The sequence below is a fragment of the Panulirus ornatus genome, chromosome 46, assembly GCF_036320965.1.
Source record: "Panulirus ornatus isolate Po-2019 chromosome 46, ASM3632096v1, whole genome shotgun sequence".
NCBI classification, from domain to species: Eukaryota; Metazoa; Arthropoda; class Malacostraca; order Decapoda; family Palinuridae; genus Panulirus; species Panulirus ornatus.
The window spans coordinates 35,543,153-35,567,945 of record NC_092269.1 but is presented as its reverse complement, the minus strand read 5'-3'; the positions used below and the strand labels follow the sequence as shown (position 1 = coordinate 35,567,945).

The 24,793-nt window shown below is 36.2% G+C and overlaps 1 protein-coding gene across 17 annotated transcripts in view; it reads right to left on the bottom strand.

Annotated features, from left to right (window-relative positions):
- Positions 1–24,793, bottom strand: part of LOC139763229 (dystrophin-like) — a 304,285-nt gene that overhangs the window by 80,771 nt on the left and 198,721 nt on the right. For 13 of the 17 annotated variants that reach the window (XM_071689106.1, XM_071689108.1, XM_071689094.1 and 10 more), the window contains 18 exons: positions 24,007–24,188; positions 22,360–22,456; positions 21,486–21,624; positions 19,508–19,599; positions 18,579–18,725; positions 17,960–18,142; positions 15,744–15,887; positions 14,934–15,116; positions 12,791–12,951; positions 10,024–10,180; positions 8,529–8,680; positions 7,678–7,885; positions 7,019–7,193; positions 5,822–5,961; positions 4,559–4,765; positions 2,432–2,606; positions 1,297–1,452; positions 494–597 (listed from right to left, as the gene is read on the bottom strand). In XM_071689106.1, the coding sequence (XP_071545207.1) occupies positions 494–597; positions 1,297–1,452; positions 2,432–2,606; positions 4,559–4,765; positions 5,822–5,961; positions 7,019–7,193; positions 7,678–7,885; positions 8,529–8,680; positions 10,024–10,180; positions 12,791–12,951; positions 14,934–15,116; positions 15,744–15,887; positions 17,960–18,142; positions 18,579–18,725; positions 19,508–19,599; positions 21,486–21,624; positions 22,360–22,456; positions 24,007–24,188 (2,802 nt within the window). The remainder of the gene's footprint in view (positions 1–493; positions 598–1,296; positions 1,453–2,431; positions 2,607–4,558; positions 4,766–5,821; positions 5,962–7,018; positions 7,194–7,677; positions 7,886–8,528; positions 8,681–10,023; positions 10,181–12,790; positions 12,952–14,933; positions 15,117–15,743; positions 15,888–17,959; positions 18,143–18,578; positions 18,726–19,507; positions 19,600–21,485; positions 21,625–22,359; positions 22,457–24,006; positions 24,189–24,793) is intronic. The other 4 variants (XM_071689103.1, XM_071689097.1, XM_071689092.1 and 1 more) reach the window with 1 other exon arrangement.

Genomic DNA, 24,793 nt, shown 5'->3' with positions numbered 1-24,793 from the left:
ACTCACTCTAATTCTCATTTGTCCTATTTTCCAGCTCCTGAATTCTATGGCTTGAAATGCTACAGGTCTAAAAGATTTATAAAATCAGACAGCATGACTCAATAAGGTGAATTTTTTGTATAAGTCAAGACTTCTTACTAGCAGCTACCTAATTCCAAGCTACTCATCCAAAACTATGATCATAACACTTAAATTGGGAAAAAAGAAACATCTTTCAAGTCCTGCAGCACACTTGCTAAAAAATTCTAAATAATAAGAATTACATATATGTAAAAACAATGCAGGTTCCTACATCAAGTCTTAACAAAGTGGTAGAGAAATGCAAGGCAGATTGACAAATGAAAGACCATAAACAATTCATTTCTTCCTACACACTACTATCATGGGTGACCACAGATATCTAGTCTACTGTCTCACAAGTACATATATGAAGCTAAAAAAATTAAATGAGAGGATTTATTCTTCAAATTATCAAAGATTACACAAAACTTACATCTAGAGCCTCAGAAATCTCTTCTGCATCTGCTGCATCTTTGGATGACCTCTCCAACTTTGCTTGGAGCTGATCCAGCCACTCAGATTCTTCAGAACACAATTCTGAAGATAAAAGTTACAAAAGTTTAATATAAACTGTAAAGAGGAGTCAGAGTTTTCAAATATCTCAAAAATAAAATATATGGAAGAAGAAATTCAAATCACTTTATCCTTTTTCATACAACTATATAACAACTGGTCTCTTAATCTTAATCAGAAATTTTCTCTATTAGGAAAAGTGTGAGTTTCTAAGTACGAAAAACTTTCTTTTAAGGGCAGTGTCCCATGAACTTTGAGAGAGTCTCTAGGATGCCAGAGGGTCAGAAACCTCTCAACTCCACATCATTACAGACATCAATTCATCACAGGACCTTTTATGCATAAGATGCAGCCTCCACAATGAAGTCACCATGACACCTACTCCTTAACTGCCTCACACTCATCCCACCTTGACAAGCATCCATATTATCACATTTTCTAACCTTTAATTCCTACCAGTGGATGCACATAGCTTCCCAAGAGAGGTAAGGCCCTATAAAAATGTGCCCCAAAGCAGAAATATGTATGTATCATCTCTTCTCATGATTAAACCCAAAGCAATAACTGCAAATAAAATAAGGCCAGCAACTTTGATATAAGACAACTTCCTATATTTCACATGCTAAACTTAAATAAATTTAATAATATAAAACACTTTAGAACACCACTTTTCTTGTGGTGTTTTTCACTTCACAGGGACTCTTAAAAACAAAAGAAACATACTTTTAAAATCTTCATACTGCTGGGCTGCTGTGATGAGAAGCTTGTATTTTGAGTCAACTTGGGCAACAACTTCAGTCCATCGTCCATTGAGCTGTGTAAACTGGCGAGCCAACTCTTCATGTGTAACCACAGAATCATGTTGCAACATTTCATCACCTAAAAGAGGTTTCAAATATATATCTAAATAACTGTTTGTACTGTAAAGGGATGTAGAATTACACTTATGAGGGTCCATCTCTTGAAGATCTTTGAAGATTCTATTCTATCATACAACATCATCAATCAATGTATGCTGCACACATTAACCATGTCTTTAGTTACTCTATTCTATTCATCCACTTCTCATACTATAACAGTACTTCTTCAATTCTTTTTAATAAGTTTCTTGTCCAATTTCATACCCAACATAAAGAGCCCTGAAGCTCTAATAATAAAAATTGTCTAGACAGCCTTCTGGGTAGAGCTCCTCCCTCATGCATTTGCAAGGCATGACAAACTGAAAGCAACAGTGGGTTTACCATGGCTAACTCATTTTGTCTGCAGGGAGGACCATCATGCTAAACTTCAGGATGTCTGCTAGACCAAACTAAACTTAAGAAGGCCAGAAAAAAGGACTACGAAACCTAGTCATAAACTGGTGTGCAGCTGGCTTTTTGGGCCAGCTGGCAATATTTCAACATGTCTTCATGCTCACCCCATTCCATTCAATCTACTCATGTAAGTACTTCTATAAAACACTCAGCCATATTCTTACGGAAGATAGGCTGCCTTCCTAAATCTGCCAGCAATAGCCCTTACACTGAAAACTATATAGAGTGGTCACAATTCAGCACCAATACTCCACTATTCTCAGTTCTAAATCTCTTATTAGCACCAGGCACAGAGGCTTGATTCTTCTGATTCACCCCATGTATAAGAAAATATCAAAAGTGTTAAAGTAACAGGGATGGAATAATGCACTGAAACAAACATGTGAGAGAGCAAAAAATATGAAAAACATTCTCAAATGGAGATAAATAATTGAGAAATTTCTTGGCAATCTTTGAGGTTTACTGTTCATTCTGAGAATAACTGTCAGTGATTAAAATACAAACTCCATAAATATCTAAATCAGACAATCATTCAATATACTTACCAATGTTGTTGAGGGCTCTAAGGTCATCGCTGTGTGTGCTAATTTCTTCTCTTAACTGAGTGAACATTTGCAGTGCATTACTGAGTTCTTCTGGAGTACGTGTTGAAATTACAGATGGAACTTTTGGCTCAAAATCATCAAGCCAAACATTAAGCTTATCAATATCACCATGCACCTGTAACAACATCCCAAGTTTGAGTCATAATCAAATAAAATGGCATAAATGCAAATTTGGTTTTCTTTTCAATATACCTCAAGTAAATATTTTGTGGCTTTACCTATCCTCTCCTCACCTATGTACAAGCCTTATGAGCATCTGCATATACACTTTTTTATGCTGGAGGCTCTAGCCATAGACAGAAGTCCATGTGAGAAGAATTAAGAGGAAGAAAAACACAAGAAGAGAAAAAACTATTTCAGGAGTCCTGGAAGAAGTGCAAAATCTGCCTTACAAAATAAGGTAGGTCATCATTCTTTTGAATGACATAAAGGGTTAAGAGTTTCCAAAGTTCTGTGGCAGAGGGAAAGAATAACTACTACAATGATTTACCCCTGATTTCCCAGCACAGTAGGCATATAACAGCAGAATGTTATGTACTATGTGGTCTGGCTATTGTGCTGCATAATTACTGTGTCCAGCGCTAACCTGTTGACAGTGATTTCCATCAGCTACTGCTCTTCAGTTTCACATCTGGTACTCGGATATGCTAGATTTATATCTTTAGCATTTCATAACAAGCAACTTATCATCATCATTGCTCCTGTAAGAATCTAAGTTTGAATCATTATTAGACAAACTGACATCAATGTAGAGTTGGTTCTCTTTCCAGTCTGTCTTTAGCAAATGTATATCTACTTGCTCTTATCTAAAGCATGGACAAGCCTTCTCAACATCTAAGACAATGCTAGCTTGGTGTAAGGGTTAAAACATTTCTTTGCACAGCATACAGGATGCATCTATGAGGATTATCTTCAACTACTATAATTTTTTTGACAACAGTAGATGCTCATTCGTAGGAGCCAACAACCAAGCATCAACCTGCCTAGACCTCTGGTGTCAGCCTAGACCTTTGATGTCAGCCTAGATTTCTAATGTCATGGCATGAATGCCAAGCAACCAGCTGCTACACATCATTCACTTGCTCAAACTCATGCAGTATTGACCTGTTGATTGTGACATAAATCTGCCAGCAGTATCTTCATCTTCAGGTCTAGCCTTCAGAAATGTTGGGTCAATAGCTTTTGCAAGTGCTCCATATCGTGAACTGTAAGGACTGTTGTTTTTTGAAAACTAATACACCTGGATATGCTAGGTAGCAACTTTATAATTTGTTGAGGATGATGGGAAAGCTTAGCCACTGCATTTGTTTTTTGTACTTTACATATATGGTGTTTTGTTATCATTTGCTGTTGGTTTTTCTCTGTGAAATAATGATATTATTTGTGGTATATTTGACTTCTAATTTAATTATTCTTTTTGTTCCTATTGCCACTTCAATAAGACCATAAAAATTGTTAATGTCTTGATCTACTCCTGTTACTATGTCCTGGATAACATACCACTGAAACATAAGGTGAAAAGAAATGGAGGGTGTCTACCCAAAATGAATCCTTATGATATCTCCTTTATGAAACCTCCATTGAAATTTGACAATCTTCAGGATACCTCTCTGTAACTTTGTATCATTTTCCTTCTGTTTCACCATTTTAGTATGCAACTGATTTTTTCAGCTCAGCCCAGTTTCTTGGGAGACTAAGAAAGGGATGAAAACATGAAGTTAAGAAGTTTTTTTTTTTTGTGCTGAGACCTAAGCATTTAAGGGGAAGAGAGGCGTATATGGATTAGAATGAGTTCCATCAATATGATATACGGAAGGCAACAAGCTGTCACTGAACTGACCCATGGAACATGAAGCTGTGAAGGTAAACCAGATTATAGTCTGTATGGTAGGCTCTAGGTTTCAGTATATCATACTTTGACAACTACAGAGTGGATATATGCAAATGAGGCATTTGTTCATTTGTTCCTAAAATTACCTTGCTATTACAGGAGACAGTATTAGGTACTGAAAAACAAGTTCATATCTAAATGTCCTTCCAGCTAACTGGAAATGATAGAAGTATTACCTTCTGACTTCTTGCAAGTGCTTCCTTTAAACTCTTGTTTTGTGTCCTTGCAAGCTCTGTTACATTATTCCAGCGGTTTACCAGCTCCTCCAACTGCCCCTGGATTATACTTTTGAGTTCAGAATCACCTTCCTCAATCAGCTGTTTTCCTGCAGTTGTGATACTGTTCACATTGTTCTGAAGGGTTGCTACATCATCTTGAAGAGCCTGTAGGCATTAGGGGCGAATTTTGAAAAATAAATATGGTGCCAAAGTCCTTAGAAAGATCCAAGGACATGTGGTTCTGTGTACAGGAGAAAATGTCTTTGCAGTTAAAAACTTTAAACAGGAAAGTTAGATTAATGCAAAATGGAGATAATTTTGAACTGCCTAGAGAAACCTGTACTTTAAGTAAAAGATACAATGCCAAGAAATAACAAGAGACATGTATAACATATCAAATAGTGATAAACAGAAGTAAAATCTATTTATTTATCTATCTGTCTATCATCAGTCCATTCCCAATTTTATGGATTAGGTATGCTAACCATCGAACATATCTTCAAGGTGTCAAAGTGAAAAATGATTTTCCACACTGACAAGGTGCCTGTTACTTTTTCACTCTTCACACTAAGTAGATTCAACAAGTGAGACCACTTGCCTTCATTCATACCAAAGAAGAGAGTTGTAGGACAAAAAGGAAATTTTTTCATATTATAACAAGGTTAATGAATCTGAAGGCCTTTGTGTGCCAACACATAACTCCACCAGATATCAAATACCATGAAAGCCTTAAAATTGCTCCCTCAAACACAGCCAATCGCACACCACTGTTTCATACTTTCTGCCTCTACTTCTACTACCACCAAGTCTAACCAGAAATACATTAATCAATTACTCTAAAACAAACTCCAGGGCTTATCTGAGTAAGTAACATGACCCACTCTTACATCCAAATCACCCATCACTACTACTTGGTCCTTTGCATCAAAATTGCTGATGCATACACTCAGCTCTTCTAAAAACAGTCACCTCTCTTCTTTACTCTTTTCATTGCAAGGTGCATAAGCATTATCAATCAACCATCTCCTGTTAATCCACTTCCATTTTCATCCACATCACTCTAGGGCTCAAGTTCTTACACTCCTTCACACATATCAGCTTCAGCTGAAGTACTAACCCTTCCTTTACTTTTCCCTTCACACTAAACCCGGACTTTACCCCAAGTAAATTCCTAAACCATTCTTTCCCTCGCCACCCCCAATACGTTAATCAATAACTCACATTTGACTGCTCCAACTGAGCTTCCAGAGTTTCAATATCTCCAAGAGCTGCCTCCTCTGCCTGCAGAAAAATGTCTACTTCTGCAAGCCATGACTTCAAACCAGAGACTTCATCATTGTACTGTTTCTGCTTATCTATTACTGTTGGAATGAAAATTTATCACTGAAGCACTGAGAACTCATAGGTAGGTAAGTATCCAAAAAGTTAGAAAACATATAGTTTTAAAGTTATATTTACAGGAATGTCAGATACGATTTTATATTCAACATCTGTTAACTAAAGACATAAAAACTTAACTCTATGGTTGTCTATGTGAGCTTAGGAACAACTAGGAACGTGAAACAGAAAAGGATTGTTATCTCTGCCCTTCACTAAACATTCCAGCCATTGAACATTAGAGATCAATTGCCGATTTATCACCATACTACAAACTCTATCTGGAACCATGAGGTTGGACTCACTGTATTGCAATTTCATTATCATTAAATTCCATAAAAATCCCTGGGGATAGAAAAGAAAAAATACTATGCATTTCCTGAGGGAACTCCCTTAAGAGATTGGCCACAGCAAAAGAGCCTCCACGACTGGTGAACTCAACTGCTACTTCTTAGACTTTAGTGCCATGCCTTTATCAGGCCACTGGCAGAGACCAAAACTAACACAGTGTTTTCAGAGGCTCCTACCTAATGTTCCTACCAACTAATTCTACCTAATGTGTCCATATAATGTTCCTTCCTAATATTCCAACCTACTACTTCTACCTGAAATTCACACCTAATTTTCCTACCTACTACTTCTACCTAATATTTCTATCTAATACTCCTGTCTAATGTTCTTAAACACTACTTCTATCTATTGTTCTTACCATTTTGCCAGAAGGCAGAGCAAGCACAATGCTCTCAGTACAAGAAAATCTAGAATTATGACACTGAGTTGTGTGAATTAAGTGTTGTCAACTGTTATGTGTCACAATAACAGAGGGTATGTTTGTGGACAGAATGCTATCACAGTCCATATGTCAAGTAAATTTGAAGTATGCAGTGTGCAAAACTCCCTTGTACTCACTGTTATGGCCACTTGCCTTGCAAAAACAAGTTCCATTCTTTTAACTGCACTGCATCACTAAGTATATTATTTCATTAACAGAAGGGAAATCAAAATGAATTTGCCTCCTGTATATGTCCTTAAACAACTTACCTTTCTCTATGTTTCTGATGCGTGACTGAAGAGCTTGAGTAGTAGTCTCCCATTGCTTATTCAGTTTTGTTATATCTTCCATTAAGTTTACATGACCATCCTGGGAAAGCTTATTACAAGTTTCATTAATGTGAGCCATATTTCCTTTCTCCATCTCCACTTTCTCGGATAGATCCTTGAGACAGAAATAAAAAATATGAATTTTATAAAATATATAAAATCTACTCTCGTCACTCTCAGCACACAGAAAATGATACTGGAATGATAAAACAATCTATTCTGTTCACCAAATGTAAAATTATATACCTGTGAATAAAGAAACAGATTATCAAAATAATGATACATCAAATTCCAGCACTCAAAAGACAGCTAATGTGAAAGATACATGATATACAGAATTACAATTTAGCATTATTTTGGCAGAAACGGCAGTCTGAGAGTATGAAGATCAAAACAATGATAAAAAATGCCAAGAGCTTTCATCAACAACTGTCATAGTTCTTCCATTTTTCCTTCTTGTGTGCATAAAGGTGTACATTTTATGTCAATGTTTGAAGTCAAAATAATTCAAAATGGAATTTTCACAGTACTGCACCTTGGAGATGCAAAGGCAGTTGTCTTCCCAGCTCAACTAACTAAAACAGGGGAGAACAACTTACCTTAAATTTAGTAAGGTGGTCCTGCATTTGTGGGAGTGTACTGACTGAATATTCAGATGCTAGTGCAGTTTCCAAACTCTCTAGCCACCTTCTAGATGCCTCCATGGCCTTTAAAAGAGACTCAGGGGGAGGTGAAGGGGGAACAGCAAGTGAAGATGGTGAAAGTTGGGCTAATTTCACTTGCAGTGTGTCATTCCATTCCAGAAGTCTGTAAAAATGTAAACAGCATTTTTGTATCGCTTAATACTTTCAATAGTTTGTACTAACAACATTTATTTTATTTATTTTGCTTTGTTGCTGTCTCCCGCGTTAGCGAGGTAGTGATCTGCTTATTTGTACTAACAATAATCAACATATATCTGTTTAAAGAAATATGCATTCAAAATCAGCTCAATTTTTTTCTCAAACATGCATTCATTCAAATCTTCCTTAGTCTCACTATACAGCTTCTTCATGCTATTCATTTAGTTATTTCCCATTCAGTTCATCTTTCCCTCCTTACTTCACCTTAAGATGCATTTTGGCCAGAGTCCTGGAGCCACTATAGAACCCTTTTTCCAGGTGCCAGGGTCCTGGAGTTACTATAGAAACATTTTCCATAAGCTGTTCTCTCCAAGATACAGTCTCACCAAAGGTGACTTTTCACTCATAGTGTAACCTCATCTAGGCAGAATCCCATAATCAGCCAGTCACTGTGATATGTGATTAAAAGAAAGGCTACCTCATATCATCTTTTTCAAATAATGGGCTATCCTCTTTTGCTAATTTCACCTTGTAGTCCTATTTCCAATCTCATGGCATCTTCAATTATCAAATTCTCTCTTTCAATTTCCTTCTCCCTTGTTTCTTACCTTTGCATAAGAATTTCCCACTTGGACTGGAAGGTTTCTATCTGTTGCAATACAGACTGAGTTTCTTGTGTCCATTTTGTATCCAATGCTTCAGCAGAAACTTTCAATGATGTAATCTGTTCATCATGACTCTTCATTGCAGCAGTTTTAGTCTGAAGCAAGTAACACCACAAATGATCATAATATGATAAATATCATGAGCAATAATTACACAAACAAATTCTGCATTCTAGAGTATAAAACATCCAAATATGTGTAATCTTGATTATGTTTAGCAAACTAGAAACTGATTTACCTGAAATACTTAAATACAGTTCAATCACCTAAACAATGATTCTCTGAAATACTTAAATATAATTCAATCACCTAAACAATAAGAAAATTCCTCATGAAACTTCAGTTTGCCTAGTGTTTACTTATTTTTGACATTATCTACACTGCAATTCTAAATGATCTCAGACATTCTCAAACTTACCACAACATTGCAGTAAATGCTATTTTCAATTTCCTAATGCTTAAATTTCCCATCTTTACTTCTCTTAACTGTTTCTTCCACCCCAGCATGATAGCATCAGGAACTAATGAACAAATGTATCATTTCCACACATCCACTCTCTTGCAGTCTGGTATACAGTATACACCTGGTCAGTACTATGCAGTGTCCCACTATCTGGTGATCTGCTTATTTGATGTTTACCTTGAGTGCTCCATATTCCCTGGTTAACCCTACTAATAACATGTTATCCTTTACATACCATATGCATCCAATTCATTTTATTCCATGCATGTTTCTCTCTCCCAAGTGTTCAGGCCTTTATAACCCAAAATCTCCTTAATTCCATCTTTTTTGTCTCATTCTTGTTTCACACTTCTACTTCTAATGTATTGATTCTGTGAGTCAGTCTTTCTGTTCTCATCCTCTCTATACATCCAAATCATTGCAGTACACCCTGATCAGATCTCTCAATCTAACTGCACTTTGTTCTGCATCTCTCTCTCTCTCTTACCCTGTCATTCCCTACAAGATTAAACCCACCTTACATTATACATCACACAATAAATCATCCTCAGGCATTTAATTTCCAACCCATCCACCCTCTACCTTTCTTCTGTATTCATGACCCAAGACATATCCATAATCCAGTGTAGAGACGATCATATATTCAAATATACCCATCTTCACCCTAAAAATATTGCTTTTCCATATCAATATTCTGAAAATCAAACATGGGTATTTCTTCAGTAGCATAAAAGCCAAAATAGCTGAGCAGAATTCTCCAACATGTGTTTAAGGTATAACTTATCTGCCTCTAAATATAAAGGGCAGTGTTGTATAAAGTGAAATTACATGTCTAGATTAATAAAGACATTATACTGGGCATCAGTCAATAGATTATTAGCACACATTTGTCTCAACCTATTAAACCTAGCCAGACTGAGAGTGCCTTACCTAAAGCATGACTGACTACAAACTTAACCTCACAATAATACCAACCTTACACTGTTCCACCTGAAGAGTGACTGCGTTTGGCTCATTCTCACTCACAGCACGAACATCCTCAAACCATCTGAGAAAGCCCTGATAGTGAACCTCAAGATCACTTAATTCTGTTGTCACCTTCTTCTTCTGAGTCATGTATGAGATACGAGTTCTGAATAAAAAATAAAACAAGTACAGAAAACTCTTGATACTAAAGTCTTTAATTAATAATATTCATAAATGAGAAAAATTTCATTATCTTCAGTGCAACTAGACATGTGAAAGAGATGAGCTAGTGTAGATAAAAAGTGTAAATGTACAGTAACCGCAACATATAAAGCATAGGTTATTCTGCTTTTATATATAAAATAGTATATTGAATATCCACAGACTTCAGGAATAAATTTTAGCTAAAAAACTCTTCTCAAGTTAAAAAGAACAAGCTGAAGATATGACAGCTCTAATATCTTAACAAGATATAACTCCAGACTACAATTAATTCAGCAAGCCTAAAAAACAATTGTACACTGAACCTAAAAATTCCATCAATAATTAGCTATTTCTATTCCTGGAAAAAGACAATTCAAAAGGGAAGATATTCCAGTCATGCACTCTCAGTTCTGTTTGCCATCTAATATGCAGGAGATACACAAGTAGTCTTCTTACTGCACTATTCCCACTTAGAGAGCAAGAAGGCTCTGGTTCCAGTACAATAAATATGACAGTTAAAGAGATGGTGTGTGCAAATGAAGTCAGTGTTCATTTATTCTTGACACACCCTTGCTAAGGCTGAAAGAGCAATCAAGTATTAAAAAAAATAACCATTCTACCTACTGTGAAAAAGTATACTTTCCCTTCAGCCATACCCCATCATTAGCAGACATCAAATTCAATTCACTCTCTCTAACGAGATACTACATGAGCTTGCTAAGAACAAGCAAACCAAAGGATGAGTGGAAGGTAATGTGTACCCTTTGTTCAACCAGTGTCTCCTCATCCATCACTCTTATATTATATAAGTACTTCTTTACATCTTCTTTAACAAGTTTCTTGCTTAATTTCATGTTATATCCTCTAGTTGTCCTATATCTACATCATTTGAAACAATTTTCTTCATCTGCTCCTAGCACAACCTCACTAAAACAAGAAATGGCAAACAAGTATAAAAGAAAAGCACGAAAATGAATCAAAAATTGTTAACTCATCAAAAGCAAAAACATTATATTGATACAAAGCATTTCTAGTTATCAAACTCACATTTTGCAAAAGCAAAGTCATGAACATTCAAAAACCAACATATGGACCTGCCAGTTTTCAATACTAGTGCATTAACATCAGAATTAACAATCAGAAAAAGATGTATACTTACACAGAGGATATGCTGAATATTTCCTGCTTAAGGGGATACACTTAGGTTTTAAGAAAATACTCATTAAATGAGGTGTGATCTTGAACCTTACTTACCACTGACCTTTCTAAGAAAAAGTAATTTTTTGCTTGTTTCCCAAACTAAGAACAAATACTAAGATTATCCTAAACAGAAAAAATATAACACTATAAAAACTGAGATTTTCATGGAAGAAAAATATATTAGACTGTCTGCTACAATATACCTTTAAATAAGATACACACCTCACCAGTATATTTGCCAGAAGACAAAAACCTAGAAAGGAATGCCTTTTATACCCTAAAAGGACCACACTGCCTTAAGAGTTAAAGCACAGAACTTCTCAGGCTTGAAACTAAGCTTTCTAATAATCATACTAAAAAAGGCTGAGCTCTACAAGGGAATTATAATTTGTGACACCTTTCAGATGTAAATCAGTGAAAGGTTATATATCAAATTTTCATTTTTGTTTCATAGTTATAACAAAAAATACCATATGTCTTCCTAATATACTGTGCAACACAAACAACAAAACAGACCAAATCATAAAAAAACTAAAGACAAATACTTCAAGACTTTAATCTGAGGCATCCAAAACTTTCTATAAATCTAAACCAAACAAAATACGAACTATGAAGACAGTCTAACCACCATCTAAGAATATCAACAAGTGTATCAAAGAAGTCCATCAAACCTTAACATTATGTAAATGAAGCCTACTGACCAAAATGATAATCTATGGGTGATGAATCAAACTTACCTGTATAATTTTCTGTGGAGTCCAGTGTTTTGTATCACATTTTAATTTTCAGATATTACTATGCCTGTTAAAACAAATACTTGAAAATTCTGTCTAAGCAATGAGATATAGAAAAAATAACCAGTAATTCTACTTCAGATCTATAGTAATATGGATGAAGTGCAATGGATAGCTACTGTAACCAAACAGTTGGAGTACAAAGGTATTTACAATCAGGATGCCATAGGAACATGCAGGTAAAGTGCTTGTGTGTGAGGATGGATGTGTCTATAAAATGTTAGTCTCATTTAAATGCAAAGAGAATAACAGAAGTACAATACTGTGGAAGCCATTATTTACTTTAGCACATTGGACAGTAGTATAGTGTAAGCATGACTGAGCAAAAAGACTTTGGATCTTGATCTACCCAAAGTAAAAGAGAATAGAAGTAATTGATACAGAGACTTCTCAATGCTTGTTCATAGTTAGAAGTAACAGATACACAGACTTCTCAATGCTTGTTAGTAGTTAAGTTTTTATTTCATACTGTTATGCTGCTTAAATTACAACTTTATTCTGGCAGTTAGAGAATTGAAGATGAAGTAAAAAACTTGAAAATAATCTTGGTCAGGAGAAAAGCATCTTCAAAACATTACCTTATTTCAACAAGCATTTCCATCAGAGCTTCCCAGCGACTAACCACTTGTGCTACTTGCTGTTCACTTTCTTTGGATGACTCTCCAATGGTCGATGTCTCAGAAATTGCTGACTGTCCAAGACTAACCACTTTGTAATACTCCTCTTTCTGTGCTTCCATCTAAAAAAGAAAGCAACAAATGCATTTTCTGCATATAGCATATGTATTATCTTTGTCTTTTGAAAGAGGTATTAAAAGCAATTTGTAAGTGGTTTTCGTATCTGGAGTGGAATGCCCTGTACTTACTGGTCAAACAGTAATATATCTGATTCATCATAATCCAATTACAGACAACACTAAATGACTTCTTACTTCATTCACTAATCCTCATATTTGGTATCTCTTACAACCACTTGAATAAGTCCTATTTTCCAATAAAGTGTGTACTTAATTTTCCATCTACACTCATCCTTACTTTGAACATTTAAGTCAACATAAATAAATTTCCTAGAAAATTTAAGACACCAGAAATGCCAACTAAATATATAATAACTAAGAGAGCATGGCCATTGAAACTATTAAAAAAAAAAGAAATTGACACAAGATTCAAGGTTTTATTGCATCCACATATTTATTACAGTAAAGATTAACAAGAATAACATGGAAGGAGACATAAGACAGAGAGCAGTACCCAGCAGAAGAGGCATTGGGTCCCTTAACAGAATACTAAAGGGTAGAGAGGTAAGTATGCAAAGGTGAAAGGCAAAGGGACTATATAGTCCTCCCGACTTTGACCTTTGCAGCAGAAACACATACATGGAATGAGTCAAAGAGGTCAAGAACCAGGCTGTGGAAATGAGCTATTTGAGAGGAGCATGGAATAAAGAAAGAAATGAAGGGATATACGAGAGATGTGGTATGGTGGAGAATGTAAAGGGAATGAATTCTGGAGTGGCAGAGTGAGTGAAACATAATACTTTGAAGGTTTGGGCATGTGGAAAAAATGCAAGACAGGGAGTTTGCATGGAGAATGAATGATGGTACAATTAAAGGGGTTGGTGTGAGACATATGGAAACAGAGTGGAAGAGTCCTGGAGTGTGGGAAATGGTGTAGGAACGAGTGGAATGGTGTATGCGAGGGAACCATGAAAGGGCAAGGATAAGTGGAGACACTTTTGCCAGGGACACCCCCTTGATGAGAGTTCCCAAAGGGAATGGGCATCAGAGATAGAGATAGAGAGGCAGATAGATAGATAGATAGATAGATAGATAGATAGATAGATAGATAGATAGATAGATAGATGGATAGATAGATAGATAGAAGAATAACATATATAACATTACCCTTTATGAATGTTCTTCCATACTGTTCTTAACAGCTGGTAAGAGCATTCTGCAGACTGCTTATACATACATGTGTATGCGTATGTGGGTGGGCTGGGCCATTCTTTCATCTGTTTCCTTGTGCTACCTCGCTAATGCAGGAGTCAACGACTAAGTATTTCATGTGTGGCAGGGTGGAAGCGGGAATGGATGAAGGCAGCGAGTGTGAGCGTCTATATGTGTCTATATGTATGTCTGTGTATGTATATGTATGTATACGTTAAAATGTATAGGTACGTATATGTGCATGTGTGGGCGTTTATGTATATACATGTGTATGTGGGTAGGTTGGGCCATTCTTTCATCTATTTCCTTGCACTACCAAGAGTTAAATAAACAATATTTTACTGTTTTCTGATGCTGCTCTGTAATAACTGATGCAAACTGTCTACTTAAGATCATCATATGTAGTACTGCTGGAAGTATCAATCCAAGCCCAAAATATAAGCAATGATCAGCAAGTTTTCTGAGAAGTGTACTGTGTTTAATATTCCTGACAGTATCCCTGGAAGTAGCAAGTGCAAGCCATATTTTGTATGGGGATCATTAGTAGATAAAACCAAGACAAATCAATGCATACATTGACTTAAATATGGATATCCATAGCCTTTTTGGAGGTTCATTTTGAATAAATTACATATTCTAAGATATCAACATTTATCATGAAACAGCAGAAACAAAGACTTTGATACCAAAAACCAGGAAAACTTTAAGAAAACAAAATAGCAACTTTCTGTAACTACAACAATTAATAATACATTGAACATTAAATCACCTACTTCATTTTCAAGCTGTTGACAAAGTTGAATTAACTGCTCCAAGGAAAGCTCTTCCATTGCCTTAGGCTTGACTTGAGTTTCCATTGAATCCATCCATCCACCTAACTGATGCAGTGCCATGAAGAAGTCCTCTTGGCTGCCACCTTCCAACTTCTGGCGCTTTACCACGCTACCTTTCACCTGCTAGAAAAATCATTACAGTAAATTTTTGCTTCACTGTTATCTAAAGCATAAGGCAGCATGGTTAAAGTTAAATTCATACAGTCACACTTTGTTCCATGATGGTATCTTTCTAGCCATAACACAAAATGCTCCTTCCACTGCCTATAGCATGAGTGACTGACCCCATCCATATCTTAACAATTTTTGTGCTCATTTCATAGAGTAGTAAAAGGAGAACTTCACATGTCAGAGTCACAATGCATGCAAAAAAATGTTACTATACTGTGTGAAGGGCAATCCAAAACATCTTAAAAACAATAACATAATCACTAGCTGCATTCTAGTCATTCCACACAAATAGTCTGGCATCAAGCAACTGAAACCCCTTCCAATTTGCATCCATGGCACTCAGTCACAGACCAATTGATTACTTAGGATTTTCAGTGTATGTATGGCTCATTGCAGATATGCAGTGACTATAGAATCTTATAGAGATTTTCTGTGCTTCACCAAGTAAACCTAAGAGATTGAATGGTACATTACAAACAGTCCTGAAATCAATCAACAAGTAATGTCAATCTCTGTTAATGATACCAGGTCTCAATTCTGACAGCCAGTCCAACATGAGTGTACAAACGTTCAGCTCACCGTCTCTGTGACTTTGGTTGTGATGATTTTGGTGACGACAGTAGTTCCTTCATGAGATATTGTAGTGGTGCTTGAGCTCACAACATCATTTGAGCCATCAACAGGGACCATTACTTTGCTTATGTCAATACCACTTGCTGCCATCTAAAAGAGACAAAAAAAGTGTATTCTATATTCACAGCAACATTATATTTTGGAATACACTTGCTGAACCAACTGAAATCAATAAAGATAAGCAATCTAAAATTTTGCAAACTGTCCTAAAATAAAACAGTAAGAACATAAACATACGCCTTATGATTCATCTTGGTAACAAAAAGCAGATACCCTATAAACTATGGAGGTTAATATACATTCTAATCGATTATCATTGATACTCACAATGGTTGAGACGAGTGCAGACATCATCCAAATTCCTCTCCTCTCTTCCATTAACAATCGAGCTTCCTCAACCCAACACTTCTTGTAAGTCAAATTCCACCTTCCACAAGCTGTACACTTCACATGCACATGTAAGAACTGCTCCCTCCCACTCACCTTGTATTATACTCTCTCACCCTAAGCCACTCTTCACTTAATCTTTCTTGAAATCTCTGCATACAGGCCTCTTTTTCAAGCCCACTCACATTAAATTCTTTTACACAAATGTCAGTTCCTCTAATGCAATCTACTGCTTTTGCCTAAACCAAGGAATGATCAGACAACCCACCTGCAGCTCCTCTCAGCACATTTACAACTAATAATGTCTCCTCTACATGCCTGTCAATTAGCAACATATCCCAATTATCCCACTCATCTACAAATACTAAAGTATGCACAATTTCTTAAACCAAATATTCCCACTCACTAATCACTTTTAAGCACACAGCTCTATAAGTTATTCTAATCTAAAACAGATACCACATGCCCTAAATCATAGTTTCAATTGCCACAACATCAACTCTTGCAATCAGATTTCCCAGCACCAGGATTCATCCCCTTGTGACAAAACTGCCAAAGAACTTACTAAGTCCGTTCTAAAAAGCATCCCATTCTTTGCACCTCACAATACTAGGTGCATAAGCATCTCTCAATGTCTACTTCATTTTCATCTAAATCCAAAGCAGTAATATCCATACTAGTGATCCATATGTAAGTTTGGTGAAAGATAGGAAACTATGATATAGGGAGGATCTGGTAAATTCCTATTCATAGAAGATGCTGTCAATCCATCTATCTACATCTTTGATGCCTGTTTCCTTCTGGAACTCCCTCAAGATGCATATTTTCATATTAGTGACCCCTACATTAGTTTCGTGATAGGCCAGAAACAGGGATAAAGATGCATCAGGTGACTTCCTGAATAATGGCACAGCACCTTTTATTTGAAGAGTATCATACATATTTCTAATGTAAAATTTCAACAACTAGAGAGCAACACTGCATAAAACTTGTAAATCTAGTACAGTGAACATGTGCTGTGCTATTAAACAAGAAGCCCAGAATAGAACTAAAAGAAACTTTAGTAATGAATACAGATAATGCCCACTTGGCCCACAGAACTGTAGGTCTTATGAAAACTTGACTGTTCATCCATAAAATGTACCCTATCTGATATCAAACTCTAAAAATGAAGCTTCAATAAATATACCCTATTCATCATTAGCGGTAGACTGCATCATACACCTACTCACACAGCTGCATAAAAAATTTCAGCAGTCAACTGTCATGAAACACAGAGCTGGACAATTCCTATGTTTGCTATTTCGCTTGATTCTCTCAAAACAAAAGTTAAGAAGTATTTCTCCTATTCAACATGAACTAAAGAGATCTCTTTGATGTCTCTTGTAATCAAGATGCTTATTCTCCCCACTTCTATGCAGGATGACCTGAAGTAGGCTCTGTCATCTAATGGCATATTTCAGTAACAATAAAACTTTACTCATGTACTTTACGAGAGTCAATTCTAAGCTGTCATACACTTGCAATGGTTTGGAAGTCACCATACTATCAATTATGGGTTACCAAAAAACTATTGGTAAGGCAACTTGCCTGTCAAAATCACTGTAATTTTCTTCTGGCATAAATACATTAATCATCAAATAAAGTGCTTTTTTAAGGACTGTAATAATATCTTTACATACACTCATCAACTGCTTAAGGGCAAAGAAATGCAAAATAATAGCATGTTTGCATCAAATCCTCTAAAATATTTAAAAGTAACTGGAACTATTTACCCTCTGTGTCTGTGCCTCTATTATGCTAACAAGACAGTCCATACGATCCTGTAAAGTTTCAATCTCAAGTGAGAGATTCTCATGGGCTGGTGATTCTTGAGGAATGTAACTCAATATTTTGCTACATTCTTCTTGTACGTAGTCAAAGCAGCGATGCTGCACCTCCATCTCTGCTTGTAGAACCTGCAATAATTCTTGATTAATGGATTGTTATTTAGACTCTATAGATCTTACAACACTGCCTTTAGTTTATTATAAGTCATTAACTGAGTAACTTATATGGGGAATGAATCACCTCTTGAATTATACTAAATTTAGCTCCGTTAGTTCAAACAACTTCCAAAAGGGGGTAACATCTACATGTACAGTGTAATAAAAACCATTTCAACTGATAAAATTGTATACTGCACAATGATTCACATGCAAAAAGCATCAAAAACTTAAGACTGCTAAGAACTTAGCCCGAATTAAATCAGTGAGGTCATCATACTTAAAATATCTCCTATTCCACAAGGTATAACATGACCTGCAAATTAATGATACTAAACTGTTTAAGGCTTATTACAAACTAGGCTATGCTTAATCTAATAGTACTAAGTAATGCTAGTAATTTTCTAACCTGCAGCATGCTGGCATGTTTGAGTATGTGCTCTTGTTCAGTTGAAGGATTGCTCTCAACCTGGCGAAGTAAAGCCTCTTTCTCATCCATCCACTTACGCAACTTCTCCATCTCTTGTTCAAAATGTTCCCAGTGGACTGAGAGTGTCTGCAGATGAAAGAAGTAACTGCATCTAAGTCAAATGTTCATATTAGGATTATAATCATGTTCAACATAACAATCAATCTGAGAAAGAGCGGATAAGTGAAGATACCACGGCTAAAGACATCCTAGAGTTATGTTCTTTAAAAAGCTTTTCACTCTATGAGAGTCTCAAAAGTTTTACCCTTGTGGTGAACTGTGTTCCCAGTTTATCACACTGCTGCAATGTCTGAGGTGTGGACTGTTAGGTCAAAGACTTACCAACTCCCAGAGACTAAGTGGTGATCTACATCTACAAATTGCTTCCAAAGCCTTAGTCATGTGAGGAAAACAAGGCCTTGTTTCCCTGCGAGACCAAGTCCTGGAAGCTACTTGTCTATTAAATGCAAACCATGTTTAACAAGTCAGAACTAAAAAGAAAATGAAGAGCTGACCAAATGATGTTCAATCCCAGGTTAGCACTAGCTCAAGATTCAAACAGAATTGCTCATAGGGCTATGTATGTAGGTGAGAAAGCTTTGAATTTTTATGGATACCTATTTACCTATCCATTTACATCTATAAAATTACTTCCTATCATACTGAGTGTATAGCACAACTAATAATATTATAATGTCCATATGAAATTAATTCAACACTTCCTCAAACTCAGTAACTTTACGCAAATTTAGTACTAAAGCTTAATTAACAGACCATAGCTAAATCTCAGGATCTATGGAGAATAAAAGAGCCTTAACATATCAAGTGTGTAAAGACTGCATTAATGATAAGGTGAACGTCTATAATACCTGTAAGGTTGTCCATCGTGACTCTGCCCATCGACATATATGAGCCCATCTCTCACCCAAGGCATTCAGTTCGTCTTCTAGAGTTGAATATGCTGCAGAAAAAATAAAAATGAGATCATCATACAACAGACTGACATACTGGCTGATGCATACCAACATTTAAATTTAGTTCACCCAGGATATAAAGCCTGTAATGACATTAAAGAAGGGATTTTCTGTCCTGAACATCTACACTACAAGATACCTATGAAGTTAGCCAAAAACTGATGAAACTCCCACACCAACATGGCACCGAAAAGTTCATCAAAATCCTCTACTACCATCTTTCTTAATATCATCAACACCCTTAACATGTTAGTGAGCAAACACACTTTGGAAGACAGTCAAAAAAGCAAATACAAAAGAGCAGTGGACAAAAGTAAAAATTTTCTTGAAGCAACTATTCCCAGAGAGGAAAAATAATAGTTTTTTCTTTAACACATGTTTCTCTGCATGGTTACTTACTAACTACTATAACTACAAGCAATGCAAAGGAACAAAAAGAGGAAGAACCCACCCAGAAACTTATATAAACATACTAAAAGTCTTATTTGGCCCATCTTTGGACTTATCTGAGAAGCCAAGGCAGAATGGTTCACAGACCAAGTAGAAAAAAACATCCATTAGTACAAGAGTAAATGATCTCAAGATAATGTCCTCCTTTTGAACAGATGCTCTGTTTATAAAAATGACTGTTCTCTCCATGTATGAAGTACTGCTCACACCTTGAGAGGTTCTAGCCACTGACCAGGAATGTACTATCCGCCTGGATACTGGGAGGGTTAGTGACGGCTGCCTAATGAGCCACCACATGTGATTGTCAATCTAGGTAGCTGTCTTTTCTTTCTGTCTCCCCCACACATGGACTGCTGGCATTCTGTCCACAAACATACAATCTTCCCTTGTCACACATAACACTTGACAACACTAAACTCACACAACTCATTCTTTGTAACTCTAGACTTTCCTAAAGAGAGTGCTAAGTGCTTGCCCTGCCTTCTGGCAAAATGACAGGAGCAATTGATGGAAGTTGTAGGTAGGAACATTAGGCAGGAGCATTTGGGAGAAACATTTGGTAGATGTAGTAGGTGGTTTCATTGGGTGGGAGCATTACATAGAACCAGTACGTTGGAGTACTAGGCAAGAATATTCGGTGGACACTATCCCTGGGGATAAGGGTGAAAGATACATCTCATGCATTCCCTGTGTGTTGTAAAAGGCAACTAAAAAGGGTGGGAACAGGGGGCTGAAAATCCTCTCCTCCAGTTTTTACTTTTCCAAAAGAAGAAACAGAGAATGGGTCCAAGTGAGAATTATTTCCTCTAAGGGTCAGTCCTCTTTCTTGGTGCTACGTCGCTAATGCAGGAAATGGCAAATATGTACAAAAAAAGATAGACACAGGCAATAGTAGTCTATAGGGACACTTGGTAGGAAACCCTGGAAACACTGCGCTAGAGTTGCCCCCTCCCAGTGGCCTGTTAAGGGTGAGGAACGAAAGGCCTCACATCAGGGATATATACAGATAGGCAGATATACAGATTCTAGTTCAACAAACTCACTAGACAGAGTCTAAAGCAATCAGACTCATCATCCCTCCTAGTTTAACCTCACAACTTAAGCCACATACCCTATGCCAAAATGTTGGTTCACTTTTCACCTTCTATAAAGAATGACTTGTACGTTATGTGCTGGTAACTTTTAAGTATGAGATGAAGCGACTGTTTATTTTACAGAGAGAAAGAGAGAGATAAACATATAGATCAGATAGGAAATTCAAAGAATCCTGAAGTATTAGGTTATAACTATAAAACAATAATGATCAGAATGGTTTCCATACTTCTAGAGAGGGTGAGCCAAAAAGAATGAATGCTGGTCTTAAGGTATAGGAAAACAAGCACCATGCTCAATCTCAGATGGGCTCTCTCACAGGAAAACTTACTGCTATCTGAATTGGACTCATCCACAACAACAACCATGTTGGAAAGGGAATTGATGTTTGACTGTTCATTCTCTAAATCTTGCTGTAGACTCTGATGAGCTGAAATCTGTTCTCTCAGTGCTTCTGTTGTTGGTCCAACCTGAAGATGAAAATGTCTTTAATGAGCAAAGTACTTTTTTTATAGCAACCATACACTATTATCTTTTTCTACCTAAACTGAAAAAAATGCCCTCTCACTAAGCAGCAAGCAACTCATGGTAAACCTCCTTCAATGATGGAGTTCTCAGGATAACTCTAAATGCTATTCCATCAAGGATAATTAGATATTTTCCAACTTTGTTTTCTATTTCATATTTCTTGACAACTCACTAAGTCTTCCACTGTAAATGTTCCCAAAGAGTTCATTCAATCTTTCAGACCTCTCCAAATCTGCCTCTACATATGTTAATACCATCCCAGTATTAGTTTTACATGACAAATCTTTCTCTTAAATAAAAGAATATGTTAGACTGCCTTATATCTTACTCTATCAATTTTCCATCATCCATTTTTACTACTTTCATTGCACATGTTACCACTTGAAGTAGCCATCTAACTGTTACATGGCACCCCTGAATATAACTTACTATACCAGATGGGGTACTGGTCATGATCTTACTTTCAATTCTCTCCTAAAGTAATCTGTTTGTTTTTCAGTACTTTGTTATACTATCCTAGCGAAAGATCCCAGTAAAAAGTCTTTTACAGGTGTATACTACCCTCTCTCAAACATACCACCTTGCTTTTACTTGCCACAAGACATGCACATATTATAAATGTTTTTCTGATAAAAAATAACAGAATCCTACAAATAAGTAGAGAAACTTTCTCATACCTGGCTCATATTGGCAATGCGATCTTCGGTGTCAGTCAGCCATTTTTTGAGGCTTTCTAGCTGTTTTTGCTGAAGACTCATCAACTTTTCATGAAGTCTGCAGTACAAATGATATATGTTTACTTTTATTTTGGAGTCAAACTGATAACAATACACAGATAAAAAAGTGAAAAAGATGAAGAAACAACAAAAGGGAATTATATGATATTAACAGCATTCTTTCTCTTTCATGCTCACTAAAGCCATCCCTTATCAAAATCTTCCCAGGCATTCTATACAGACATCTTAGTTTTTTTAGAGATATTAATAGTTATTTCAAGCATTCCTATGGGAGCAAATTATAAGCTTGCTCACTTTCTACACAAGTACAATGCATCATCAGAAGCAATAGAAAATAATTAAGATACAGGATCATGCCTTAAAGGAAAGAGAGATGTTGTACTATGAATACAAAACTATCCTTAAAACTCAGGCTACATTATGAACTGATCATAATCATCAGTGTGGGGTATGTGTGAGTCAGGCATACATGCAATGCTGCCATGTGCTCTTCAGTTAAAACTCCACATCTACTCCGATATGAATACCAAAAGGAATGTTCACAAAGTATCAAAAGAGGGAGTAATCAATCTCATTTTCTTTTCTTCTTAATGTAACTGCCTCTCCCACTCTGGTCAGGTAGTGTTATGAACAATCAAAGCAGTGGCCCCATTTACATTCAGTACCAAAACCAAAGACTTCTAACCACAGGCAAGCCTCACAGATTACCCTAAAATTCTCCTTGATCACTTCATATGTGATGATTCTACCCCAGTGGACGCACTTCACTCCCATATACCATAATGCTCCATCTAATTCTATCTATCTCCTTCCTATTGCCTTCCTGAATGTTTAGGCCCTTCCTCTCAAATGTCTCCTTCATTCTATCCTACCATCCCCACTTCAAACTCACTTTCCTTGCTCGCTCCACTTCTAAAACACAGATCCTATTTGCTAATCTCTCTTCACTCATTCTTTCCATCATTTGAACTACTCAAATTCCCCTTACTTGGTCTTCAGAGGGTCTATACTTATGCAATCTACCCACCTCTTACTAAATACCCTTCTCAGGCATCATTCCCAGCCCATCATCCCTCTTTTCTTTTATTTCCATTGAAGGCCCAAGACATCCATCCATAAGACATTGTTGAAACTAACATACATTAAAACATACCTAGCCTTGTCTTTAAAGACTCATCTTTCTTTCCACACATTCTTTAATGAACCTAAAACTTTAGCTCCCCCTTCTTCAACCCTGTGACTCACTTCAGCTCATGTTTATACCTATTTAACTTACAGTTTACAACTAGTGATTAAGTACGATGGAACTGCAATTACATCAGAGTGATTTTAATAATAAAAAATTCTTTTGCATGCTTATTTGTAATCATCAGACTGAAATGTAATCTCAATGAATTCAGAAGATTCATTTGAAACAAAAACCCTTGCAAATGGAAACAAACACTCTAAAAGTTCTAATTTCTCTCTGTAGCTTAATCTGCATGCAAGACTTATAATAAAAAAATACTGATTATCAATAAAGAAAAAATTTGATCATTTATAGAAATATCTATATATACTTTCAAAACCTTTGAGAGCTTTAATCACCTTGACTGGCGGTCCATGGCTTTGACTCTAAGTTCTTCCCATCGAGTGTTGAGAAGCTTCATCTGCACCCTAACTTCTTCCTCTTCCTCCTCCTCCATCACTCCATCTCTCATAAGCCGTGACCCCTCTCCTAGCACATCGCCAATGCCACCTTGCTTTGATGTCAACTCCAGCATCAATTCCTGAAAATTAGTTTAGATGACTCATATGTATCTATCATCAATAACTCCATTCCCATTTATAAATGGTATATAAAGGGTAACAGAAATATGCCTTGTTTTAATTCATTTTGCAAAGGTGAGGTCCAAAACCTTAAACCTTAAACTAATTATGGGAAGGAATGCCCAATCTAAGATAGTTATCCTATCTTTACTTTTTTTTTTCATCAATTACCATTATCCAATTTCCAATCTAATGGGTGGATCAGATTAATACAGCCTCAGCAACATCATACACATACATCCTCAGCCCATACCCAGTATGTTAAACTGAAAAATTAACTTCTGCAATTATCAGAAAGTTTACTTTTCCATTCACATATTAAGTTAATCTATCAAGAGACCCTGTGTATCACATATATTCAAATACATTCACATTTCACGCGTAATTTATCTTTGCAATTCAATTGTTACAGAATTCCATGACTGATTTAAAATAAAGGAGAAACCCCAAATTTACTGACAGCAGCTCTACCAATATACACAATAAAAATTAAAGTGTGCTTTCTATATGTATACAGTGAAACTTGTTTTATCGTCAAAATACTCTGCCTTCATCATAACATACA